The sequence below is a fragment of the Lathamus discolor genome, chromosome 23 (assembly GCF_037157495.1).
Source record: "Lathamus discolor isolate bLatDis1 chromosome 23, bLatDis1.hap1, whole genome shotgun sequence".
Taxonomy (NCBI): Eukaryota; Metazoa; Chordata; class Aves; order Psittaciformes; family Psittacidae; genus Lathamus; species Lathamus discolor.
Genome location: NC_088906.1, coordinates 1,330,463 through 1,353,952, shown reverse-complemented (window position 1 = coordinate 1,353,952; position 23,490 = coordinate 1,330,463). Strand labels below are relative to the sequence as shown.

The window sequence follows — 23,490 nt, the reverse complement described above, 5'->3', positions numbered from 1 at the left end:
AAGTCAGTGTCCCCCCAGCTCCCTGTCACCTTGTCCCCCTGCCCATCTCAGTCCCTGTGTCTGTTGAGCTGACACCTCATCTCCCTGCCCATAGTTCAGTCCATGGGTCCCCCAGCTCCCTGTCACCTCATCCCCTTGCCGGTGGCCCAGTCCCTGTGTCCCCTGTTGAGGTGTCACCTCATCCCCATGCCCATACCTCAGTCCTTTTGTCACCCAGCTCCCCGCCACCTCATTCCCCTGCCTGTGGCCCAGTCCCTATCTGCCCTATAGAGGTGTCACCTCATCCCCCTGCCTGTAGACCAGTCCATGTGTCCCCAGCTCCCCATCACCTCATCCCCCTGCCCCTGCCATAGTCCATGTGTCCCCCAGCTCCATGGTCCCCCTGCCCCTGTGTACCAAACTCGTCACCTCATCCTGCTGCCCACAGCTCAGCCCCTGCGTCCCCTGTGGCGGTGTCACCTCGTCCCCCTGCCCGCAGCTCAGTCCCTGTGTCCCCAGCTCCGCGTCACCTCGCCCCTGCCCGTGGCCCGGTCCCTGCGCCCCGGTGCCGCGCTCAGGGCACGAAGAGGGGCTTGTGGACGCGCTTGTGGCGGTTGAGCGTGGCGCTGCGGGCGAAGCTCTCCCCGCACTCCACGCAGATGAAGGGCTCGTGCCCGTGCGCCTGCGCCCGGTGCCGCTCCAGCTCGGCGCCGTCGCGGCAGCTCTGCCCGCACTCGGGGCAGGCGGGGGCCTGGCCGCGGGCGGCGTGGACGCGCTGGTGCTTGAGCAGGTTGGTGCTCTGGGCGAAGCCGCGGCCGCACTGCGCGCACCGGTGGGGCCGCGCGCCCGAGTGCGTGCGCTGGTGCTTGATGAGGTTCTTGCTCTGCGTGAAGCTCTTCCCGCACTGCGCGCAGCTGTAGGGCTTCTCGCCGGTGTGGATGCGCTGGTGCTGGATGAGGTTGGAGCTCCAGCTGAAGCTCTTGCCGCAGTCCCCGCACCGATACGGCTTCTCCCCGGTGTGGGTCCGGCGGTGCTGCACCAGGTGCGAGTTCTGGCTGAAGCTCTTCCCGCACTCCCCGCACGTGCTGGGCCGCTCCCCGGTGTGAGTCCGCTGGTGCCGCAGCAGCTTGGACCAGTGGCTGAAGCTCTTCCCGCACTCGTTGCAGATGAAGGGGCGCTGGCGCCCGCCCCGGTGCCGCGTCCCCCCTTCCTCCTCCTCCTCCTCCTCGCCGTAGCCCCCCGCCGACGTGGCAGCGCCGGAGCTGGGTTGTGCCCCCCGTTTCTTGGCTTTGGGGGGCAGGGGGCTGTGCGGGATCACGGTCTGGATGATCTCGTGGGGCAGGACCTCGTCCTCGCAGTCACTCACGATGCCGTCGTCAGCTGCGGGGAGGGGAGAGAGAGGCTGGGGATGGGGCTGACACCCCCCATAGAACCACAGAACCCCAGCCTGGACTGGGTGAAGGGGCCTTAAAGCTCCTCCAGCTCCAGGGACCCCTTCCATAGAGCAGGGTGCTCCGAGCCCCTGTGTCCAACCTGGCCTTGAGCACTGCCAGGGATGGGGCAGCCACAGCTTCTCTGGGCACCCTGTGCCAGCGCCTCAGCACCCTCACAGGGAAGAGCTTCTGCCTCAGAGCTCAGCTCAGTCTCCCCTCGGGCAGGTTCCAGCCATTCCCCTTGGCCTGTCCCTGCATCCCTTGTCCCAAGCCCCTCTCCAGGCTCTCTGCAGCCCCTCCAGGCCCTGCAGCTGCTCTCAGGTCTCCCCCTCCCGCAGCAGAGGGGCAGGATCCCCTCCCGGAGCTGCTGCCCCCGCACTGGGGGGTCCTGGGCTCCAGTTTCCCATGGGGACAGGCCCCCCAGGCCCCCCCTCGCCCCCTCCTCACCGATGTAAACCCTCCGGACCATGTCCCCCTCGTCCGAGTCGTGCAGCTCCACCACGCAGGGCTCCTCCTGCTCCATGGGGGCGGCCGGCGGGGGGCGCTGCAGGGCAGGGGGAGCCCTCAGCACCCCCCACCTCACACAGTGACACCCCCCCCCCCCCCGCACACCCCCCCAGGCTCCCAAACCCCATCCCCAGCAACTCCCGCATCCCCTTTGGCTCAGGGTGAGCCAGAGCCCGGCCAGAACCAGCGGGAGAAATGGGGGGGTGAGGTCCCTCTGTGCCCCGCCCCCCAAATCCCCTCATGCACCCCAAATCCCTTTGTCCTGCATCACATCCCTTCATTCCCCCCCCCCCAACCCCTCTGTGGGATTCCCCTACCCCTTTGTGCCCCCACCAATCCCTTCATGCACCCCAAATCCCTGGGTGCCCCCCAAACCCCCCCCCCATCACCCCACATTACCTGTGCCCAGGGGGGTCTTGGGGGGGCTCCCGCTGCTGCTGCCCAGGGTGCTGGACCCCAAAACCTGGGGGGGGGGGGGGGGGCAGCACAGACACAGGAGGTTATGACCCCATGGGGGGGGTCACTTGTTCTCCACCCCATGGACCTGTACCCCATTCACCCCCCATAGGGAGGCTGTAACCCCCCCCTCCCCATACCCCCCTGCTCGGGTCCTGCAGCACTGGGGGTCTCGGTGCTGGGGGGGGGGGGGGCGCTAAATGCGGGGGGACCCCGGGACCCCCCCCGAGCATCCCCGGTTCTGGTCCCGGTTCCCCCCGTGCCGCCCCCCCCCCGCTCACCGGCCCCGTTGCGGCGGCTCCGCCGCTTCCGCCGCTTGCCCGGCCCGAGGGGGCGGCGGCTCCGCGGGCCCGGCCCCCGGGGGGGACTGGAAGGGGGGGGGGGTACCCCCGGTACCGCCCCCCGGTACCACCCCCGGTACCGCCCCCCGGCGCGGGGCTGCGCCCGCAGCGGGGCCGGAGCACCCCGAGGTGCCTGCACCCCCCATTGGGATGCTCTGAGCACCCCGAAAGTGCCTGCATCCCCATCCATGGCGCCTGCAGCACCCCGAAAGGGCCTCAACACCCCCTCAGGTGCCTGGTGCACCCCAATAGATGCCTGTACCTCCCTCCTGTAATTCTTTGTGCACCCCAAAAGTGCCTGCATCCCCATCCATGGTGCCTGCAGCACCCCAAATGTGCCCCCCCAGGGTGCCTGGTGCTCCCTAAAAGGTGCCTGTACCCCTCTCCATGGTGCTTGCAGCACCCCAAATGCTCCTGTGCCCCCCAGGGTGCTTGGTGCTCCCTCAAAGGTGCCTGTACCCCTCTCCATGGTGCCTGCAGCACCCCAAAAGGGCCTTAACACCCCCCAGGTGCCTGGTGCACCCCAATGGGTGCCTGTACCTCCCTCCTGTAACGCTTTGTGCACCCCAAAAGTGCCTGCATCCCCATCCATGGTGCCTGCAGCACCCCAAATGTGCCCCCCCAGCGTGCTTGGTGCTCCCTAAAAGGTGCCTGTAACCCTCTCCATGGTGCTTGCAGCACCCCAAAAGAGCCTTAACCCCCCTGCTCAGGGTGCATGGAGCTCACTATAAGGTGCCTGTACCCCTCTCCATGGCGCCTGCAGCACCCCAAAAGGGCCTTAACACCCCCAGAGGGTGCCTGGTGCACCCTAATAGGTGCCTGTACCTCCCTCCTGTAATGCTTTGTGCACCCCAAAAGTGCCTTCATCCCCATCCATGGTGCCTGCAGCACCCGAAATGTGCCCCCCCAGGGTCCATGGTGCTCCCTAAAAGGTGCCTGTACCCCTCCCCACGGTGCCTGCAGCACCCCAAATGTGCCCCCCCAGGGTGCTTGGTGCTCCCTCAAAGGTGCCTGTACCCCTCTCCGTGGTGCCTGCAGCACCCCGAAAGAGCCTTAACACCCCCCTCAGGGTGCCTGGAGCTCCCCCAGAGGTGTCTGTACCCCACTCATGGGGTGCCCAGTGCACCCCAACAGTGTCTGCATACCCCCCCGAGGATTCCCAGTGCACCCCAAGGTGCTTGTACCCTCCTCGCAGGTTGCCTGGTGCACCCCAAAAGCACCTTCACCCCCTCTAGGCTTCCCAGTGCATCCCAAAGGTGCCTGTACTGGTCCCCTGAGGTGCCTCATGCACTCCAAAAGTGCCTGCATCCCTCCCAGGATGCCCATCGCACCCAAAAGGTGCCTGTATCCCTTCCCCATGGTGCCTGATGCACCCCAAAGATGCCTGAACCCCCCCACCTGCGGTCCCCCAGCAGTGCCTGTACCACCCCAAAGACGCTCAGTGCACCCCAAAGGTGCCCACAGTCCCCCCCTGAGGGTGCCCACTGCATCCGAGGGTGCCCAGGAAGGTGCCCCCCTAAAGCTGCTCAATGCACCCCGTGCACCCCAAAGCTCCCCAGAGCACCCCCAGGTCTTCCAGTGTCCCCCAGAGCTGCCCAGTGCAGGGTATGGGGGGGGCACCAGGTCCCCTCTCAAGCCCCCCCCCCCCGATGCCCCCCATCTCGGGGCTGTTTTGGGGGGGTCTGTGGCTATTGGGGGGCTAAAGCAGCCCAATCCCCAGCCCAGCACCGCGGGGGTAAACTGAGGCATTGACCCCCCCCCGCGTGTCCATTGACCCAAAATGCAAGCCCCCCCCCCCCCATTGTGGGGGGCTCATGAAGCCGTTCCCTTTATTGGGGGGCTGGGGAGCGGGGCGAGCTGAGCCCCCAGCACATCAATGGGGGGGACAAGGGGTCTCGGAGCATGGCGCGGGGGGGGGGGGGTCGGCACTGCAGGGCTGTTGCCCCCCCCCCAACCCCTTTCCTTCCCCCCCCTTCCCCTCTCCTTGCCTCAGTTTCCCCCCCCCCCCTTTACCCCCCGTTGATTCCGGGGGGGGCCGCGGCGCGGGGCCCGAGGGGCACAAAGGACCCGAAAAGCCGCGGGGGAACCCCCCCCCCCCAGCACCGCTCCCCCAGCGGCTCCGCAGCCCCGGCCCCAGACGGGGGTACCCAGTTTACAGCTGGGGGGGGTCCCCCCATCCTCCTGCATCCCCCCCCCCATCAACCCCAAGGGCAGCGGCTCATCCATGTCCGTGTCCCCCCCCCCAACCCCGCCGGCCCCCGGCTCACCTCTGCGGGGCTGGAGCGCTGGGATCCGGGATGGAAACGGGCGCAGGGCTCGGGGGTGGGGGGGGCCCTGGTGAAGGGTCCGGGGGGGGGGCGAGGCGCTGAGCGCGAGGCTGCGGCAGGGGGAGGCCGGGAACAGGAAGGTCCCAGCCTCATCCCATTCCCCCGGCCCCGCTGCCGCCGGATGCGCTTCACCCGCTCGGAGCAGGGAAAAGACGAGGGGGGAAGCTCGGATAAAAGGGGGGGGGCAGCCCACGACACCCCCAAACCCCACAGAGAGAGATGGGGGGGCGGGGGAGCTCCTCCGGTGACGGGAAACCCGGGATTCAACCCCGGATTCAACCCCGGATTCGGGGTGTTTTTATAACCGCTCCGCTTGGAAAACGTTCCGGAGGGCGATTGGGAGGGGGGATGGGTTGGGGGGGGGGGGAAGGGGGGGGGGGGGGGCAACAGAGGGAAGTGAGCAGCCGGATCCCCCCCCCCCATCGCTTTGTGTAACGGTTCCGGCCCCAGCGCCGCGTTTCCCTCCCCCCGGCGAAGGAAAATGGTTGGGAATTGTGCAACGAGGCCGGAGCGGGATCGGCCCCAGCGCCGCGGCTTGGGGGGGGCTCAGCACCCGCTGAGTGTTACAGGGGTGCAAAGGGGGGGTGCGAGGCGGGACCCCCCCGTCCCTGCCCCGGGGCCGCTGCCGGATCCGGCCCCGCGGGCACCGGGATCGGCTCCAGCCGCGGCGGAGCGGGAGGACGGGAAAATCCTGCCCATGGCGGCGCCGGGATCGCGCCATGGCCGCGGCCGCCGCCCCGGCCCCGGGGGAACCCGGATCCCTGCGGTGATGCTCGGGGAGCGCCGCTGCTCCAGAGCCGTTTATTGAGCTCATGGGCGAGCCCCAAACCTGCGCCCCCCGCGTTGGGGGTGCTGAGCCCCGGCCCCGCGATGCCGGAGCCCACTGGTGGGGATGCGCCCCAAAGGCATCTCCATCCTGGTGCGCTCATCCCGGGGTCCCCTGCATCCCCATCCCAGGGTCCTCATCCCCATCCTGGTGACCCCATCTCAGTGTTCTCATCCCAGCATCCCCATGCCAATGTTCCCATCCTCGCATCCCTGTCCCCACCCTCGTGTCCCCCTCCTGATGTCATCCTGCTGTTTCCATCCCAGTATCCCTGTCCCCCATTCTGGTGTTGCCATAGCAGCGTCAGCAGCCCCATCACTGGTGTTCTCATCCCCATTCCAGCATCCCTGTCCCCATCCCAGCATCCTTGTTTCCACCTCGGTGTCCCCATTCCAGCATACCAGTCCTGGAATCCTTGTCCCCATATCAGTGTCTCCATTCCAACATCCCCATCCCAGTATCCCCATCCTGACATCCCCAACCTGGGGTGTCACCATCCCCATCCCAGGATCCCCATCCTAGTGTCCCCATCTCGGCATCCCCAACCTGGGGTGTCACCATCCCTGGTGTCCCCATCCCCATCCTGACATCCTCATTCCAGCATCCCCATCCTGGTGTCTACATCCCAGTAGCTCCAACTTCGTCACCATCCTAGCCTCCCCATCCTGGTGTCCCCATCCTGATGTCCCCGTCCCCATCCTTTCATCCCCATCCCAGCATCCCTACCCTGGTGTCCCCATCCTGGCATCTTCATCATCACCCTGGCATCCCCATCCCAGTGTCCCCATCTTGGACTCTCGATCCCCATCCTGATGCCCCCATCCCAGTGTCCCCCTCCTGGTGTCCCCATCCCAGTGTCTCCTTCCTGGTGTTCCCAACCCCATCCCAGCATCCCCATCCCAGTGTCTCCATCCCGCTGTCCCCATCCCGGTGTCCCCATCCCAGTGTCCCCTTCCTGGTGTTCCCAACCCCATCCCAGCATCCCCATCCCAGTGTCTCCATCCCGCTGTCCCCCTCCTGATGTCCCCATCCCAGTGTCCCCTTCCTGGTGTTCCCAACCCCATCCCAGCATCCCCATCCCAGTGTCTCCATCCCGCTGTCCCCATCCCGGTGTCCCCATCCCAACGTCCCCATCACACGGCGTGAAGCTTCTGGTGCCGGCGGAGCTGGGCCTTGTGCCGGAAGCCATCCCCGCACTCGGCGCAGACGTGGGGCCGCTCGCCGGTGTGGGTGCGCCGGTGCCGGATGAGGTTGGAGCTGACGCTGAAGCGCTTCCCGCACTCCCCGCAGCCGTAGGGCCGCTCCCCGGTGTGGGTCCGCTGGTGCTGGATGAGCGCCGAGCTCTCGCTGAAGCGCTTCCCGCAGGCGCCGCAGCCGTAGGGCTTCTCGCCGGTGTGGATGCGCCGGTGCGTCACCAGGTTGGAGTTCTGGCTGAAGCCTTTGCCGCAGGCGCCGCACGTGAAGGGCTTCTCGCCCGTGTGGGTGATCTGGTGCCGCGCCAGGTCCGAGCTGCGGCTGAAGCCCTTCCCGCACTCGCTGCAGATGGTGGGGCGCAGGCGGCCCCCCCGCAGCCCCCCCAGCTCCCGCAGCAGCCCCAGGCCCCCCGCTTGTCCCGGTGCCTTGGCTGCTCCACGGGCCGGTGCCTTCCGTCGCGGCCGCGCTGGGTGCACAGGAGAGTCCCTGCCCGAGGCCGGCGGGATGGGGTGGGCTGTGGGGAGAGGAGAGCTGGGCACCAGCAGGACGCACTGCCAGGGGTGGCACTGAGGGGTTGTCTCCCCCCTGCGCCATCCCCTCTGTCCCCTGCTCCATCCCTTTTCTATCCCCGCTTCCCCTTCTCCATCCCCTCTTCCCCTTCCCCATCTGTTCTGCCCCTTCCCCACCTCCTCTTCCCCTTCTCCATCACTATTTCTCCATCCCTTTTCTAACTCCATGCCCTCTTCCCCTTCTCCATCCCTTTTCCACCTTCTCCATCCCATCTTCGCTTTCTCTATCCCGTCTTCCCTCTTCCCCTTCTTCATCCTCTTTTCCACCTTTCCCATCCTTTCCTCCCCTTCTCCACCCCTTGTTCCCTTCTTCATCCCCTTTTCCACCTTTTCCATCCCTCTGTCCCTCCTCCATCCCCTCTTCCCCTTCTCCATCACTTTTCCACCTTCTCCATCCCTTTTCCATCTTCTCCGACCCATCTTCCCTTTCTCTATCCTCTCTTCCCCATTCCCTCTTCTCCTTCTTCACCCCCATTTCCACCTTTCCAATCCCCTCTTCCCCTTCTCCATCCCTTCTTCCCTTCTCCATCCCCTTTTCCACCTTCCCTACCCCTCTGTCCCTTCTCCATCCCCTCTTCTCCTTCTTCATCCCCCCCCCTTCCCCATCCCCTCTCCGGATTGGGGACAGCAGTGACACCCCTGTCCCACTCCCAAGCCCAGGCTGAACTCCCGGTGCAGCCCCTGCTCCACGTCCTGCATTCTGGGATCAGATCATCCCCATGTCACGGGATTGCGACATCCCTGTACCCTGGGATCAGGGCATTGTCATGAAGTGGGATCAGAACATGCCCACACCATGGGATCAGGATGTCCCTGCACCCCAGAACTGGGACATCCCCATGGTGTGGGAGCAAGGTACCCCTGCACCCCAAGATCGGATCATCACCATGCCATAGGATGGGGACATCCCCACAATGTGGTACTGGGACACCTCTGTATCCCGGGATCAGTGTTCCCATGCCACAGTGATGGGGGATCCCTGCATCCCTAAACTGAGGCCTCCCCGCACCACACAGCAGGGACATCCCTGGGACTGGAGCATCCCTGTGCTGTGGGGCTGGGACATCCCTGCACTGTGGGATTGAGGTATCTGGATGCCACAGGAATGGGGAACCCCTGCACCCCAGGATTGGGATTGTGCCACAGGCATGGGACATCCATGAACCCCAGATCACAGCATCCCCTCACCGTGCACCGGGACATCCCCATGCTGCAGGGTTGGGGTACCCCCATGCCACAGGACCTGGGTACCTGCACCCCAGGACTGGAGCATCCCCTCCTTCTGTAACCAGGGCAACCCCACACCAAGGGATGGGGGCACCCCCATACCCTGTAATGAGGACAACCCCATGCCATGGGAATGGACATCCCTGGATCCCTTGGAATCCCCAAATCCCAGGATCAGGGATTCCCACGCGGTGGGAATGGCACATCCTGCACCCCAGGGCTGGGGTACCTCCGTACTGTGGGATCACTGTGCCCCCATACTCTGGGGTATCCTTGTGCCATGGCAATGGAGCTGGGGTACCCCTGTGCTGTGACGTCGGGGTGCCCCCATCCCATGGGAAGAGGACATCCCCCATCCCTGGAGCACCCCCATAGGAGGAATCAGAGCAGCCCCACACAATGGGAACGGGAGGACCCCCCCATAAGGACTCAGCACCCCACAGCCCCTCACCATGGCCAGGAGCTGCTTTGGGGGGGGGGGGGGTCCTCACCTGCGGGGGTCCCCTCTGGCACCTCCTGTGGGTCCCGGGTGAGCGCTTCCCCCTCCGCATCCATCGCCGCCATCCCAGCGCGCTCAGACGGGGCGATCCTGACCGGGATGGGGGGGCAAAGAGATGGGGTGACACGGGGAGGGGTGGGGGGGTCCCCATCCCATCCATGCCTCAGTTCCTGCTGCTGGGGGGGCACCAAGCCCATGGGCTGCGCTTTGAGGCATCCCCATCGCGACCCCCCCTTCCCCTCCTGAAGCCCCCCCCCCCATGCTGGGGAAGGGGCCGCGGTCCCCCCGAGCATCGCCAGCATCACGGGAAGGGGGATAAAGTGGGGGGGGGGGGGTCCCTGTGCTCCCTCTTTTGGGGGGCCCGGCCCCACTCACCGCTGCAGCCGGCCCGGCCGGGGGGGCCGCGGGAGCGGGGCCGCGGCGGAGCGGGCTCTCCTCATGGCCGCCCTCGGCTGCCGCATGGCGCGGCCGCGGGGCCCCGGGGCTGTGCCCCCCCCTCCATGGGGGTGGGGGGGGGGGGTGTTTGGGGTGTTTGCCCACCCCACAGGGGTGTGCTGGGGGGGATTTGGGGTGCGACCCCCCCCATGGTGGGTCTGGGGGCACTAGGCCTCGTTGCCATGGTGACACCGGGACCGGGGTACCCCCCGCCATCGCTCCAGGTTGGGGCCACGGAACCCAGCGGGTGCTCAGGGAGACAGCGGATTGGTGGAGGGCAGGAAGAGGGGCGGGGCTTGCGGGCGGGAACGGGAGGCGATTGGAGGAGAGCAAAGAGCAAGGGGGAGAGCGATACCGCTGGAGGCGGGGGGGGGGGGAAAGGCGGAGCCTCGAGGGACGCCGGGAGCCGGATTGGTTTAGAGGTGGCGGGGAAGGGGCGTGGCATCTGCTTGCGCATGCGCTGAGGCGTCACTTCCTGGTGGCGGAGCTTCCGTCTGGCGGTGGGTCTGGAGCGGCCGCGCTGGGGCTGCGAGAACCCCCGGTCGTCCCCCCCCCCGTTAACACCGGGCCCCCCGGCCCCGGGGCTCCCCCGCTCCTCCCGCCGCGCTCGCTGCGGGCTGGGTAGCGCCCCCGCCCCTGCCCGCCGCTCCGGAGGGGGGGCCGCTGAGGGCCTGCGTGCGGGGCCTCGCCGGGGCCGCCCGGGGCATGCGGCCGCGGCCGTCGGGCCCGCACTATGTGGTACATCATGCAGAGCATCCAGAGCAAGTACTCGCTGTCGGAGCGGCTCATCCGCACCATCGCCGCCATCCGCTCCTTCCCGCGGGACAACGTGGAGGACCTCATAGGCAGGGTGAGAGCCCAGCCGGGCCCGCAGCGCTCGGGCAGGGGCTTAGGGGAGGGCTCCGCGGTGGGAAGCCCCGTCCGGTGCCCCGGAGCTGCGGGCCGGTTCCACGCTGGAGGGCAGGGCCGCGGGTATCGCTCCCCGCTGCTTGAACCCCCGTCAGGGTGAGGGTTTGGTGGGGCTGGAGCCCGGCCACGGAGGGTGGATCTGGAGCTTTGCCTAGGTCGGGGCAACCAACGGTACCAGCACAGGCTGGGGATGGAGGGGTTGGGAGTAACCCTGAGGGGAAGCACTTGGGGTGTTGGGTGAGGAGAAGCTCCCCATGAGCCGGCTTCAGGGAGCGCTTGAGCCCAGAACCCCCCCATGTGCTGGGTGCACCCCCAGAGCGTGAGCAGCAGCTCAGGGAGGGGATCCTGCCCCTCTGCTGTGCTCTGGGGAGACCCCCCCTGCAGCCCTGGTCCAGCTCTGGGGCAGCAGCACAAGAGGGACGTGGAGCTGCTGGAGAGAGGCCAGAGGAGGCTGTGGAGCTGCTGCGAGGGCTGGAGCAGCTCTGCCCTGGAGCCAGGCTGAGAGAGCTGGGCTGAGGCAGCCTGGAGAAGAGAAGGCTCCTGAAGGGGAGACCTTATTGTGGCCTCTTAGTTCTTAAAAGGGGCCTGTAAGAAAGATGGAGAGAGACTTTTCAGCCTGGCCTGTTGTGACAGGACAAGGGGTGATGGTTTTGAACTGAAAGAGGTGATTAAGTCCGAATGTGAGGAAGAAGTCCTTTGCAGTGAGGGTGGTAAAACCCTGGCACAGCTTGCCCAGAGAGGTGGTGGATGCCCCATTCCTGGAGACATCCCAGGCCAGGCTCGATGTGGTTCTGGCACATGCAACAGACATTGATCTAGACATTGATCTACCTGATCTAGTTGAAGATGTCCCTGCTTATTGAGAGGGAATTGGCCTAGATGAGCTTTAAGGTCCCTCCCAACCGAACCTATTCCATGATTCAACTCAGCCCGGGTCACTCCTGTGGGCACTGCAGAGCCCTGGCTGCTCCTGACGGCTCCAGGCAGCTGCTGAGCTATTTCGGGTGGTGAGGCCTGTGCAAAGCCTCATAAAGCTCCTTGGAGACACCCTTGGAAAGCCACCGAGCTCCTGGGTTCAGCTCAGAGCTGTGTCCTGCCAGGGATGCTCCCATGCCATGCCAGAGCAGCACCGGTGGCTTCTGAACCACTGCTGGTGAGCCAGAGACCCCAGTTCCCTTTACAACCCCTTCTCTCTGCCCATCCAGCCTCACACCAGCCATTCCTTAAGATCCCTCCGGAGCAGAGGGTCGGCACATGGAGGATAACCGGCTCCATGGGTTACCCCAACCCCCTGCAGCACTCGGTGTCTTCAGGCATCATTTAGTGATGATGAATGAACTAAACCCAAAGCCTGGAGCAATGCATGGGCTGCTGAGAGCTTCTGCCCCTCGGGGAGCTCCGTGCAAGCACTGAAGCAAGCCCCCAGGCTGTGCAGGAGGGGTAATGACACTTGTCCATTAATAAGCCTCTGATGGGGGGGGCTGGAGGGGCTGTTTGGGTGGGAAGGGCCAGGCTGGGCCGGTTTGCTGATCCCCGCTGGGGTTTGCTGTGCTCTCCAGGGTGCAGATGTGAACTGCATGCACGGGACGCTGAAGCCGCTGCACTGCGCCTGCATGGTGGCTGATGCCGACTGCGTCGAGCTCCTGCTGCAGAAGGGAGCAGAGGTAAAGCCCTTGAAACAATCAAAGCACAATAAAAAGATAAAGGGCCCTTTGAAACAGGGGGCTGGGGAGTTGGGAGGTTGGGACCGGAGTCCATGGGTTTATGTGGTGCTGGTTTTGTGCTGGTAGAGGCCAGTGTGAACCTCATGGGGTTCAGTGAGGCCAAGGGCAAGGTCCTGCCTCTCGGTCGGGGCGATCAACACAGACACAGGCTTTGAGACCTGAGAGCAGCTCCAGTGCCTAAAGGAGCTATAAGGAACCGGGAGAGGGGCTTTGGAGAAGGGATGCAGGGACAGGCCAAGGGGAATGGCTTGAACCTGCCCGAGGGGAGACTGAGCTGAGCTCTTAGGCAGAAGCTCTTCCCTGGGAGGGTGCTGAGGCACTGGCACAGGGTGCCCAGAGAAGCTGTGGCTGCCCCATCCCTGGCAGTGCTCAAGGCCAGGTTGGACACAGGGGCTCGGAGCACCCTGCTCCAGTGGAAGGGGTCCTTGCCCATGGCAGGGGTTGGAGCTGGAGGAGTTTTAAGGTCCCTTCCCACCCAACACATTCCACGATTCTATGGTTTCGTGCCCCCTCGCAGGGTAAAATGGGCCCAGGTGAAGGTTTCTCATCCCAACAGGGAGTGCAGTGTTTGTGCCTGAGGTCTTGGGGTGCCCTTTCATCTGGGAGATGGAAGCCTGAAGGAAATGAAACCTCTATAGTGCCTCATTTTTGGCACTTCCTTCTGGCCGCTGTTCAGGTCGGGCCCACCCCTCTCCCTGCCACATCTTCCCATCCGCTAAACTTGGGACATGGGAATGGTTTCATGCCATGGAGCTTCCCCTGATGCCATCAGGAGCCCTGAGCCCATTCTCCTCCCTCCCCTTCTCCTGCAGGTGAACGCTCTGGATGGCTACAACCGAACAGCCCTTCACTACGCGGCAGAAAAGGACGAAACGTGCGTGGAAATCCTCTTGGAATACGGCGCCAACCCCAACGCCCTGGACGGGAACAAGGACACCCCCCTGCACTGGGCAGCCTTCAAGAACAATGCGGAGTGCGTGCGGGCGCTGCTGGAGAACGGTGCCCTGGTCAACGCCCGTGACTACAACAACGACACGCCACTGAGCTGGGCCGCCATGAAGGGCAACCTGGAGAGCGTCAGCGTCCTGCTCGACTTCGGCGCCGAGGTCCGCGTAGTCAACCTCAAAGGGCAAAGCCCCATCTCCCGTCTGGTGGCGTTGCTGGTGCGGGGCTTGGGGACGGAGCGGGAGGATTCCTGCTTCGATCTTCTCCATCGCGCTATCGGACACTTTGAGCTGAGGAAGAATGGGAGCATGCCCTGGGAGGTGACCAGGGACCAGCAGCTCTGCCAGAAGCTCACCCTGCTCTGCTCGGCCCCGGGGACACTGCAGACGCTGTCACGTTACGCCGTGCGCCGCAGCCTGGGCGTGCGGTTCCTGCCGGAGGCCGTGAAGCAGCTGCCTCTGCCCACCTGCCTCAAGGAGTACGTGCTGCTGCTCAGCTAAGCCAAGGACGGGGCGGCGGGACGAAGGACGAGGATGGTTTGGGATTCATGGGTGCTGCATTCCCCTCCCCGCTCACTGGTGTTCATCCTGCTCTGCCCAGCAGGGACCCACCGGTGCTGCTTGTGGTGTCTCTGTGCCCTCAGCGCCTGCTCGGCGGCTCCTGCCACGCTCTCCCTTCATGAGATGAACTGTCCCCTCTTCATGGCAGATTACACCCCAGCTGATGAATTAACCTGGCTTTTCCCCTCTGTTTTTTTGCCCTGGGGAGAGGAAAGCTTTCTAGGCAGGAGGAGAGCAGGGTGACCCTCCTTTGGAGGCAGGAACGCAAGAGAAGGTGTTCTCAGACCCAGAGAATCCTATGGGACGTGGATTAAGCCGCCTTAAACGTGTGTCGTGAACCTGTGTGATGATGCAGCCATCACCTTCGCTCAGCACTTGGACCCACACATGGCAACAACACCCTGCAGATGGGAAGAGCTTGTGTGTCCTCATCCCCTCAACGCCTGGAAATGTGGTTTTCCCCTCTTACCTCTAAGATGTGTCACTGCTGTGGAGGGGAAGAGGGTGGGAGCACCCCAAAAGCCAGCACTTGGCTTCCTGCTCCAGAGTAGCTCCACTCGGAGCTCGGGATGCTCCATGCCCCTGAGCAGAGAGAGGGTCTCCCCCCATCTGCCACACCATAACCCCCCCAAGCTCTTCCTTAGCTTTGGTTTTCACCATTAACTCACTGTTTGTTGTTGATTTCGTGTGTGTGTGCGTGTGTATGGACTTCAGGAGGAGGAGTGAGGATGTGCTGACAGGGGGCACCGGGCAGGACCCCCGTGGGCAGCGCCCGTTCTCCCTTTGCTCTGTCATGTGTCCATGGAAATAAACTTTGGAAAGTGCATGTGTGTCACCCGCTCGAGGCCAGGGATCAGCCCCACTCCTTTGGGGTCCTCCGTGAAGCAGTGAGGATGCCTCAGGGTGGGGTTTGGGGGTGCTGCTGCTGGTGGTCCCCTTCCTGTGCTTGGGTTTGGCACCTGACACAGGCCCCATCCGTGGCTGTGCCTTGGCAAAGCCGCATCCCACTGAGCTCTGCATGGGTTTTACCTCTGAGCACAGCCTGAACCCTCTGATCCAGCCTTCACCCCTTGGCTTGGGGAGGTTTTGGGATGCACCATCCTCCCCTGTGTGCATTCCTTACCCCGGGATCCTCCGGGAGAGCTGCCCGTGCTCAGGGAAGGGGAAATCAGGTGCCTCAGCTTTGATCATTGCTTGAAACTTGGGGAGGGGAAACTCAGATTGGAGACGTTGGATTCCTCCCTCTTATCCTGGGAGATGAAGCCGAAGGGCCCAGGGATGTGTGCAGGAGCCGTGTTCACCTTCCCACGGGATGAGCACCGGAGGCTGGAGCCTGTTCCACGTTTGCCACCACGAGTGAGTGAGGAGTTTATTGAAGCATCTTCATTGTGAATTGTTAACGCTAAAGTGGTGTCCCTGGGACTCTTGCTCTCAGCTCATTGTGACATCCCACCTACACGTGGGGAACTGCTTTTCTCCTTTAAAAAGCCCATAAAATACTTAAACCAACCCCAAATTTACCCTTAAGAAGCCCTGTGATTGGGGAAAAGCAGCTTTGTGGCCACAGCAGTGGGTGCCCCTGGGGTGCAGAGCTCCTGCCCTGGGTTATGAGCTGCCAAGCACCTCTCAGATGTTGGACTCGAGTGCGATCCCTTTGCGTGTGATGTGCTCCAGGTGGGCTCTCTCCGAGGTGTCCAGCTCGATGTTGTACTTGGCCAGGATCTTCAGGATGGGGCGAAGCTTCAGCCACCACTGCTCCTTCGGGATGCGGTGCCTGGGCGAGAGACAGACAGCAACGTGATGGTCCTGCATGGGGACCATGTGCATCACCCGAGGGCAGCAGTCCCAGCCTGCGCTGATCCTTCCTGGGGCTGGAGCTCGGCCTCAGGGCTGGGGGATCAAGGGGGCACCTACTCGAAGTCCGTCTCCTCCTTGAGCTCAGTGAGGGGCTGGAAGACGAGGCTGCGCTTGCGCATTCCCAACAGGCAGGCCGAGTCCTTCGTGTTGGCGAAGATCCGGCCTGGGAGGGAGGGAGGGAAGGAGCAGGCTCAGGAGGGGGAAGCACCCCTACATCTGCAGGGGGACCTTTGCATTGAGGTGTGGGAGCTGGGGGGTGCTTTTGGCAATACCACCCCCCCCACGTCCCCCGTGGCAGTGGGGAAGTGAGGCAGAGAAACCCCCCTAAGCGCAGCACCCACCGTGCCGGGTGCACTCCTTGATCTTCCCAGTGATCCAGGCCACAGCCTTGGCACCCATTTTGGTGCCGAAATTCCTGTCGAAGGGGGTCGGGGTGCCGCCCTGTGCCAGAAAAGTCACGGAATCATGGAATGGGTTGGGTGGGAAGGGACCTTAAAGCTCACCCGGTTCCAACCCCTGCCATGGGCAGGGACACCTTCCACTAGAGCAGCTTGCTCCAAGCCCCATCCAACCTGGCCTTGAGCAGCTCCAGTCCCTGGTACACAGGTGCCCCTTCCCTGGGGACCCCCTTCCTGTTGCCTGGGGGGTTCCCTACCTGCTGCATGTGCCCCAGCACGTTCTTCCTGCAGTCAAAGATGCCCTTCCCCTCCTCCGAGTAGAGGTTGTAGATGAAGTCCGTGGTGTAGTTCTCGTTGCACCGCTCATTCCTGCACCAAGGAAGGGAGATGGGCTCATGGGGGTGCCACGAGCATAACAGGTCTCAGCTCCCCCTCCATCCCAACACAGGCACGTACCTGAGCACCAGCCCCCTCTTCACCGTCGTCTTCATCTTCTCAGTCAAATGCTCCACGTTGACCTACGCAAAGCAGGAAACAGGCATGAGGAGCGCTTGGAAAGTGGGAAGAAATACAGCTCGCACCGCCCTGGGGCTGCGGCACTGCCCCGAATGGGGGCACCCAGCATGAGGGGGGGTCCCCAACCTGCAAGTCGTGGATGTTAAAGCGTTCCTCATAGATGTAGGCAGCGTCAGCACCGCCCGCCAGCCCCGCCATGGTGGCCAAGTAGCCACAGAAGCCGCCCATGGTCTCGATGATGAAGACGCGACGCTTGGTCCCCGCCGCCGACTGCTTGATGCGGTCGCAGGTCTGCGGGGGTGCAGGAATTGGGGTGGAATAAAGGGATTTAGGTGAATGCTGCTGTTACACGGGGAGGGGGGAGCGGGGCCGCACCGTGGTGATGGTGTTGAGCGCGGTGTCGGCGCCGATGCTGAAGTCGGAGCCGGGGACGTTGTTGGAGACGGTGGCGGGGATGATGCAGAGCGGGATGCAGAGCTCCTCGAACTTGGCTCTTCCCTCCATCAGCTCCAGGCTGCCCGTGAAAGCCTGTGGGACACGGGGTGTTGGTGCTGCTGTGGTGCTGGTGCGGTGCTGGTGCTGCCTGCACCCACCACCCCATTCACCTCGAAGCCGCCGATGATGATGAGTCCGTGGATGCCAAAGCTGCTGATGTTGATGCTGATTTCCTCAAAGTATTTCTTGGGCAAGGTCCTGGAAGGGGGGGGAAGCATCCGTGGCTGAGCCTGCCTGGGGTGGGGGGCTCAACCTGGGGACCCCCCCCATTACCTCTTTGTCCCCAGTTTGGATCCTCCAAGCCCCGTCCAGCTGCCGACGTGATCCCAGCTGATCTCTTCTATCTGGGGGTAAAGCAGCACGATAGAAGGGTACAGGAGGAGGATTTGGGGGTCCATATCAGAGCATTATCGGGGTAACCCAGTGCTCCCCATGCTGGGCCCATCAGCAGGATGAACCATGGTGGGGCTGGGGTTGAGCCTCCACATCCCGGGGGATCCCCTTTCCCTATGGGGCCGTGGCTGCTGGTTTTGGGGGCCATTCCCTGCCCTCTTCCCCCCCCACCCATTCCCCAGGCTCCCACCTTGCCCTCGGCGAGCCCCTCGAAGCCATCGTGCACGGCCAGCATGCGGTGCCCGTGGATGATCCCGATGCGCACGGCTGACCTGACAGCCGCGTTCATGCCGGCAGCCGGGGCGCCCACATTGAGCACAGCCAGTGTGTAACCACTCTGTGGGGGACAGAGCAGGTGGGGGGGCCTGTGGGGCTCGGGGGGGTCCCCGTCACCCCATGCCTGTGGCCGTACCTTGGTGGAGGGTGGGCGGATGTGCGCCAGCAGCTTGTAGACATTCCAGTTGTTCTGGAAGCTCCTGCAATAGGGGAGGCGGGTGAGGGACCCCGGAGTGGCCACGGCTCAGGGTGCTCTGTGGGGTTGGGGTGTGGGTGCTCACCGGCCCCGTAGCTTCAGGGCGTCCTCAAAGCGGCCCTCGTTCATCGCCGTTGTCACGTCTTTGGTCTGTGGGGAGCAAAGGGGGTTTGGGTTGGGTTGGGTTGAATTGGGTTGGATTGGGTTGGGTTGGGTGGGTTTGGGTTGGACTGAGATGGGTTGGATTGTGTTGAGTGGGTTTGGTTGAGTGGGTTTTGGTTGGGTTGAGTTGGATTGAGTTGGTTTGGGTTGTGTTGGGTGGGGTTGGGTTTGAGTTTGTGTTGGGTTGGGTGAGTTTAGGGTTGGACTGAGATGGGTTGGATTGTGTTGAGTGGGTTTGGTTTGAGTGGGTTTCGGTTGGGTTGAGTTGGATTGAGTTGGGTTGGGTTGGGTTGGATTGAGTTGGTTTGGGTTGTGTTGGGTGGGGTTGGGTTGAGTTGTGTTGGGTGGGTTTGTGTTGGTTTGGGTGGGGTTTGGCTGGATTGAGTTGGTTTGGGTTGTGTTGGGTGGGCTTGGGTTTGAGTTTGGGTTGGGTTGGGTGGGTTTGGGTTTGGGTTGAGTTGGTTTGGGTTGGGTTGGATTGGTTTGGCTTGGCTTGGCTTGGGTGGGTTTGGGTTGGATTGAGTTGGGTTGGATTGTGTTGAGTGGGTTTGGTTGGGTGGGTTTGGGTTGGGTTGGATGGGCTTGGATTGGTTTGGTTGGGTTTGGATTGTGTTGGTTGGGTTTGGATTGTGTTGGTTGGGTTTGGGTTGAATTGAGTTGGTTTGGGTTGTGTTGGGTGGGTTTGGGCTGGATTGAGTTGGTTTGGGTTGGGGTTGGATTGAGTTGGGTTGGGTGGGGTTGGGCTGGATTGAGTCGGTTTGGGTTGCGTTGGGTGGGGTTGGGTTTGAGTTTGAGTTTGGGTTGGGTTGGGTGGGTTTGGGTTTGGGTTGGCTTGGGTTGGTGGGTTTGGGTTGGATTGAGTGTGTTTGCATCCTGTCAGGTGGGTTTGCATAGCATTGGGTGGGTTTGGGTTGCATTAGATGGGTTTAAACGACATTGGATGGGTTTAAACGCCATTGGATGGGTTTGCACCATGTTGAATGGAATTGCAGTGCACTGGGTGGGATTGCACGGCGTTGGGTGGGTTTTCACGGTGTTGGATGGCTTTGCATGGCATTGGGTGGGTTTCCACGTTGGGTTTGCCCCATCCCCTACTCACCACCTGCACACACTCCATCAGGGGCAGGCGCACGGCCTGGTTGCCCGAGAGGCTGACGACGCAGGCGGGGGTTTCGGGGGTCCCCTCCAGCAGCGCCATGACGGCCTCAACCCCCATGCGGCTCCCCTGCAGGGACAGGGCTGGGATGTTACATCCCCCCCCCAAGACCCCCCGGACCCCGATCCCAAAGGGCTGGGGGGGAGCCACCTACCAGGATGCGGTCGAAGGCAGAGGGTGTCCCACCGCGCTGCACGTGGCCCAGGATGGTGACCCGGGTGTCGTATCCCAAACGCTTCACCACCAGCTGCAGGACAGGGATGCGCCTGGATCCGGCCCCACAGCAGCACCGGGAACGGGCTGGGATGGGGACGGATCAAAAGGAGCTTCTCCCCCCACCCCTGCTCACCGTCTTGATGTCGTCAGCGGTGATGGCTTTGCCGTGCTTGTCGATGGCGCCTTCGGCCACGATGATGATGTTCAGCCTCGAGCCGCCCACGCGGGTCTAGGGGGGAGCCAGGGGTGACAACGGGGACAGGGATGGGGACAAGGCACCCACCGGAGCCCGTCCTACCTCCGTCAGCCTCCGGCACAAATGGTCCTCCCAGTCATCCTCAGGGGGGGACTCGGGGATGAAGACCCAGTCGGCACCGCAGGCCAGGGCGGTGATGAGAGCCAGGTACCTGCAATGGGGGGAAAGAGGCGGTTTAGGGGGGGGTTTACCCCACTTTTTGGTGGGTGCTCCGGGTGGCAGCACAGGGACGTACCCGCAGTGGCGCCCCATCACCTCCAGCACAAAGGTCCGCTGGTGGCTGCGGGAGACACGGGTTTCATCCTTCATCCCACAGACCCGTTGGTCTTGGGATGGACTGGACTTGGGATGGGATGGATTGGACCGCATTGGGGTCCCCCCAGCATGGGGGACACAGGGGGTCCCCATCACCTCTGCGCCGTGGTGGTGATGGCATCCACGATCTCCATGATGCGGTGCAGCGCCGAGTCGGTGCCGATGGTCATGTCGGTGCCGCAGAAATCGTTGTCGATGGAGCCCACCATGCCCACGATGTTGAGGTAACTCGATTTCTTCGCCTCCTCCACCGTGATCCCTCCTGTTGCAATGGTGGGACACCCCCTTTTCCCTCTGCATCCCCCCCCCAGAACATCCCCTGGGGCCAAACCTCCAAAACGGGGAGAAACCCCCTCATTTTGCGTATGAAAACTCCATGTTTCGGCATGAAACCCGCACGTTTTGGTCCCAAACCCCCTTTCTCACCCCACAGAAGCACTTCTGGGGCTCACACACGTACCCGCTTTGACCAGCTCATCCAGGAGGCTGCTCCACTCGGCGCGGAAGGTGTCGGCACCGGTGAGGCTGCCATCGCCGCCGATGACGCAGAGGTTGGTGATGCCGCGCTTCACCAGGTTCCGGGCGGCTTTGAGGCGTCCCTCGCGCGTGCGGAAGTCCTGGCAGCGGGCGCTGCCGATGACCGTGCCCCCCTGCAGGACCCCAGCATCCCTGCATCCATGTGCCCGTCCCTTCCCACCCCGCTGCCAGCTCCGGTGCGGGTTATTCCAGGCGCCGGGTGGCACCGAGCCGCATCCACCACCGCGCTCACCAGTTGCAGCATCATGGACACGCTCTCCCACGTGGCCTCCTTGATGTTGTCCCCACCATCCACCAGCCCCTGGTAGCCCTGGGAGGGAGGGGGACACACGGACACGCGCATCCTGGTGTCGGGAGCCCCCCCCTTCCAGCTCTTGGTGCGTTGGGAATGGAGGGGGGGGCAGCACCAACCTCATGCACAAAGTAGACCTTGGCACCGGTGTAGATGCCCACCCGCACCACGGCGCGGACGGCTGCGTTCATGCCTGGGGGGGGGGGGGGGGGGGACACGACAGCGTCACTCTGGGACCCCCCCATCACCCAAGGGACCCCCAAAGTCATCGTACACCCACCTCAGCCCCCCCAAATCATGTTACCCCCCCCCCCCCCCCCCCCAGCCCCGCAGCTGCCTGGGTTATTTTTGCCCCTGTGACATTTACCAGCGGTGCCGCATGACACCGGGTGATAGCACCATGGGGGGGGGGGGGAGACAGGGAGAGACCCCCATGGGCTGGAATTCCCCCCCCCCCATCTTCCACTGCGGTGCCCCCCCACTGAGGCCACTTGGATGGAGGACAAGTTTTGGGCTGAAATCCTGCAGTTTGGGGCAACCCCAGAGTTGGTTTGGTGCCCAAATGCTGCCAATGTCCCTTTAATCTCCATGGGGCACATGCACACCCCCCCACCCCCACCCCAAAACTCCCCCTTGACTCTGCCCCACGGCTTTGTCCCCCCAAGGTCACCCCCAAAACCACCCCCCAGAGAAAAGCACCCAAGCACCAAACCCAGCTCCGGATCCGGCCACCAGAACCCCAATTTCCCCCTGTTTCTCCCCAAAGCGGGGGCCCGGTCCCAGGTTTTGGGGTGTCCCTTACCCTGCGCGTCCCCCCCGGACGTGAGCACGGCGATGGCTTTGCCGATGCCCATGTTCTCGGCGTGTCCATGTCCCGACGGGCTCTGAGCCATCTTCTTGGCTGGAAAAAGAGGGGAATCGGGCAAAACTGAGGGGGTGAAAGGAGCGAGGTGCCCCTGGCTGCACCCATCGCCTGCGCCCACCACCGGTACCCACCACCGGTACCCACCGACTGTGCCCCCCCGACTGGCACCGGCCCCTACATGGGCCCAGGGGGAGGGACGGACCCGCTGGTTGGGGGGGGTGTCCCCTCCCCGGAGCGGGGGGCCGGTCCTGAAGGGACTGGTGTGTCCTTGCTGGGGCCAGGCTGTGCTTACTGGTTCCAGTCTGTGCTGCTTAGTGGAGCCAGTCTGTGCTCCTTATTGGTTCCAGTCTGTGCTCCTTACTGGGGCCAGTCTGTGCTTACTGGTTCCAGTCTGTGCTCCTTAGTGGAGCCAGTCTGTGCTCCCTATTGGTTCCAGTCTGTGCTTACTGGTTCCAGTCGGTGCTCCTTACTGGGGCCAGTCTGTGCTTACTGGTTCCAGTCTGTGCTCCTTAGTGGAGCCAGTCTGTGCTCCTTACTGGTGCCAGTCTGTGCTCCTTACTGGTACCAGTCTGTGCTCCCTACTAGGGCCAGTCTGTTACGTTATTGTCTGTGCTCCTTACTGGTGCCAGTCTGTGCTCCTTACTGGTACCAGCCTGTGCTCCTTATTGGGGCCAGTCTGTCCCCTTACTGGTGCCAGTCTGTGCTCCTTACTGGTACCAGTCTGTCCTCCTCACTGGGGCCAGTCTGTGCCCCTTACTGATACCAGTCTGTGCCCCTTACTGGTTCAAGTCTATATTCCCTGTTGGTACCAGTCTGTGTTCCCTGTGATTACTGGTCTGCCCTCCTTACTGGTACCAGACTGTACTCCATACTGGCACCAGTCTATGGGCGATACTGGCACCAGTCTATGGGCGTTACTGATCCCAGTCTATGGATGTTACTGGCACCAGTCTATGGGCGTTACTGGCACCAGTCTATGGGCGTTACTGGTCCCAGTCTATGGATGTTACTGGCACCAGTCTATGGGCGTTACTGGTCCCAGTCTATGGGCGTTACTGGCACCAGTCTATGGGTGTTACTGGCACCAGTCTATGGGTGTTACTGGTCCCAGTGCCCCCCCTGGGGGTACCGGCGGGCACTGACCTGTCGGGGGCCCCCCCCTCGGGGCGGGCGGGAGGAAGCTGAGGAGGAGGAGGCCGGCGGCGAGGGCCAGCAGCGCCGAGACCAGGAGCCGGGAGGCCTCGGGGGACAGCTCGGGGACGGGGAGGGCCACCATAGCCCGGCACCGGCACCGGCGGCTGCGGCAACCGGATTGGCTGGGATGGAAGCGGCTGTAACGGGATCGGCTGTAACGGGATCGGCTGGAATGGGATCAGCTGTAGGGATCAGCTATAACGGGATCGGCTGTAACGGGATCGGCTGTAACGGGATCGGTTGTCATGGGATCGGCTATAATGGGATCGGCTGTAACGGGATCGGCTGGAATGGGATCCGCTGTCATGGGATTGGCTATATCGGGAGCGGCTGTAGGGATCAACTATGATGGAATTGGCTGTAATGGTGTCGGCTGCCCCATGGGGCTACAGCCTCCCATAGGGTGACACCCCTCATAGGATGTTCTCCTCCTCA

General features: G+C 63.5%; 3 protein-coding genes across 4 annotated transcripts; 1 reads left to right on the top strand and 2 right to left on the bottom strand.

Moving 5' to 3' along the window:
• Positions 1-365: 365 nt before the first annotated feature.
• Positions 366-10,055, bottom strand: LOC136003798 (zinc finger protein 501-like). Of its 2 annotated transcripts, none has more exons than XM_065659733.1 (4): positions 9,734-10,055; positions 9,351-9,448; positions 7,008-7,577; positions 366-1,161 (listed from the first exon to the last, which is right to left on the bottom strand). In XM_065659733.1, exons 1-4 carry the CDS (start codon positions 9,817-9,819, stop codon positions 554-556), a joined length of 1,362 nt encoding a protein of 453 aa, XP_065515805.1. In that variant the 5' UTR covers positions 9,820-10,055; the 3' UTR covers positions 366-553. The 2 variants fall into 2 exon arrangements, with proteins under 2 accessions (XP_065515805.1, XP_065515804.1); XM_065659732.1 differs by lacking the exons at positions 7,008-7,577; positions 9,351-9,448; positions 9,734-10,055 and adding exons at positions 1,860-1,956; positions 2,319-2,382; positions 2,657-2,940 and having other exon boundaries at positions 366-1,359.
• A 211-nt stretch (positions 10,056-10,266) lies between these two features.
• Positions 10,267-14,755, top strand: ASB8 (ankyrin repeat and SOCS box containing 8). The gene is made up of 3 exons (XM_065659735.1): positions 10,267-10,643; positions 12,262-12,366; positions 13,239-14,755. The coding sequence occupies exons 1-3, from the start codon at positions 10,527-10,529 to the stop codon at positions 13,869-13,871; spliced, it is 855 nt and encodes a 284-aa protein (XP_065515807.1). The 5' UTR covers positions 10,267-10,526; the 3' UTR covers positions 13,872-14,755.
• Positions 14,756-15,267: 512 nt separating this feature from the next.
• PFKM (phosphofructokinase, muscle) lies at positions 15,268-23,022 on the bottom strand. Its single transcript, XM_065659711.1, has 23 exons — positions 23,005-23,022; positions 21,799-21,897; positions 21,116-21,189; positions 20,937-21,014; positions 20,628-20,817; positions 20,264-20,429; positions 20,088-20,132; positions 19,895-20,003; positions 19,730-19,825; positions 19,535-19,627; positions 19,324-19,449; positions 18,148-18,212; positions 18,003-18,066; positions 17,781-17,927; positions 17,471-17,541; positions 17,308-17,395; positions 17,078-17,230; positions 16,829-16,993; positions 16,643-16,704; positions 16,444-16,555; positions 16,130-16,229; positions 15,846-15,951; positions 15,268-15,705 (listed from the first exon to the last, which is right to left on the bottom strand). Exons 2-23 carry the CDS (start codon positions 21,887-21,889, stop codon positions 15,558-15,560), a joined length of 2,349 nt encoding a protein of 782 aa, XP_065515783.1. The 5' UTR covers positions 21,890-21,897; positions 23,005-23,022; the 3' UTR covers positions 15,268-15,557.
• Positions 23,023-23,490: the final 468 nt, after the last annotated feature.

Bases quoted from the DNA above. Each gene is read 5' to 3' on its own strand.
- LOC136003798 (XM_065659733.1), bottom strand. From the start codon at position 9,819: ATGCGGCAGCCGAGGGCGGCCATGAGGAGAGCCCGCTCCGCCGCGGCC. The intron at 9,449-9,733 runs GTGAGTGGGGCC...CATCCCGGTCAG, and splicing joins CGGCCGGGCCGGCTGCAGCG to GATCGCCCCGTCTGAGCGCG. The intron at 1,162-7,007 runs TGTGATGGGGAC...ACCGGGGCGGGC, and splicing joins GCACCAGAAGCTTCACGCCG to GCCAGCGCCCCTTCATCTGC.
- ASB8 (XM_065659735.1), top strand. From the start codon at position 10,527: ATGTGGTACATCATGCAGAGCATCCAGAGCAAGTACTCGCTGTCGGAG. The intron at 10,644-12,261 runs GTGAGAGCCCAG...TGTGCTCTCCAG, and splicing joins TGGAGGACCTCATAGGCAGG to GGTGCAGATGTGAACTGCAT. The intron at 12,367-13,238 runs GTAAAGCCCTTG...CTTCTCCTGCAG, and splicing joins TGCTGCAGAAGGGAGCAGAG to GTGAACGCTCTGGATGGCTA.
- PFKM (XM_065659711.1), bottom strand. From the start codon at position 21,889: ATGGCTCAGAGCCCGTCGGGACATGGACACGCCGAGAACATGGGCATC. The intron at 20,430-20,627 runs GTACGTGTGTGA...CCATTGCAACAG, and splicing joins GGATGAGCTGGTCAAAGCGG to GAGGGATCACGGTGGAGGAG. The intron at 16,230-16,443 runs GTAGGGAACCCC...TTTCTGGCACAG, and splicing joins TGCTGGGGCACATGCAGCAG to GGCGGCACCCCGACCCCCTT.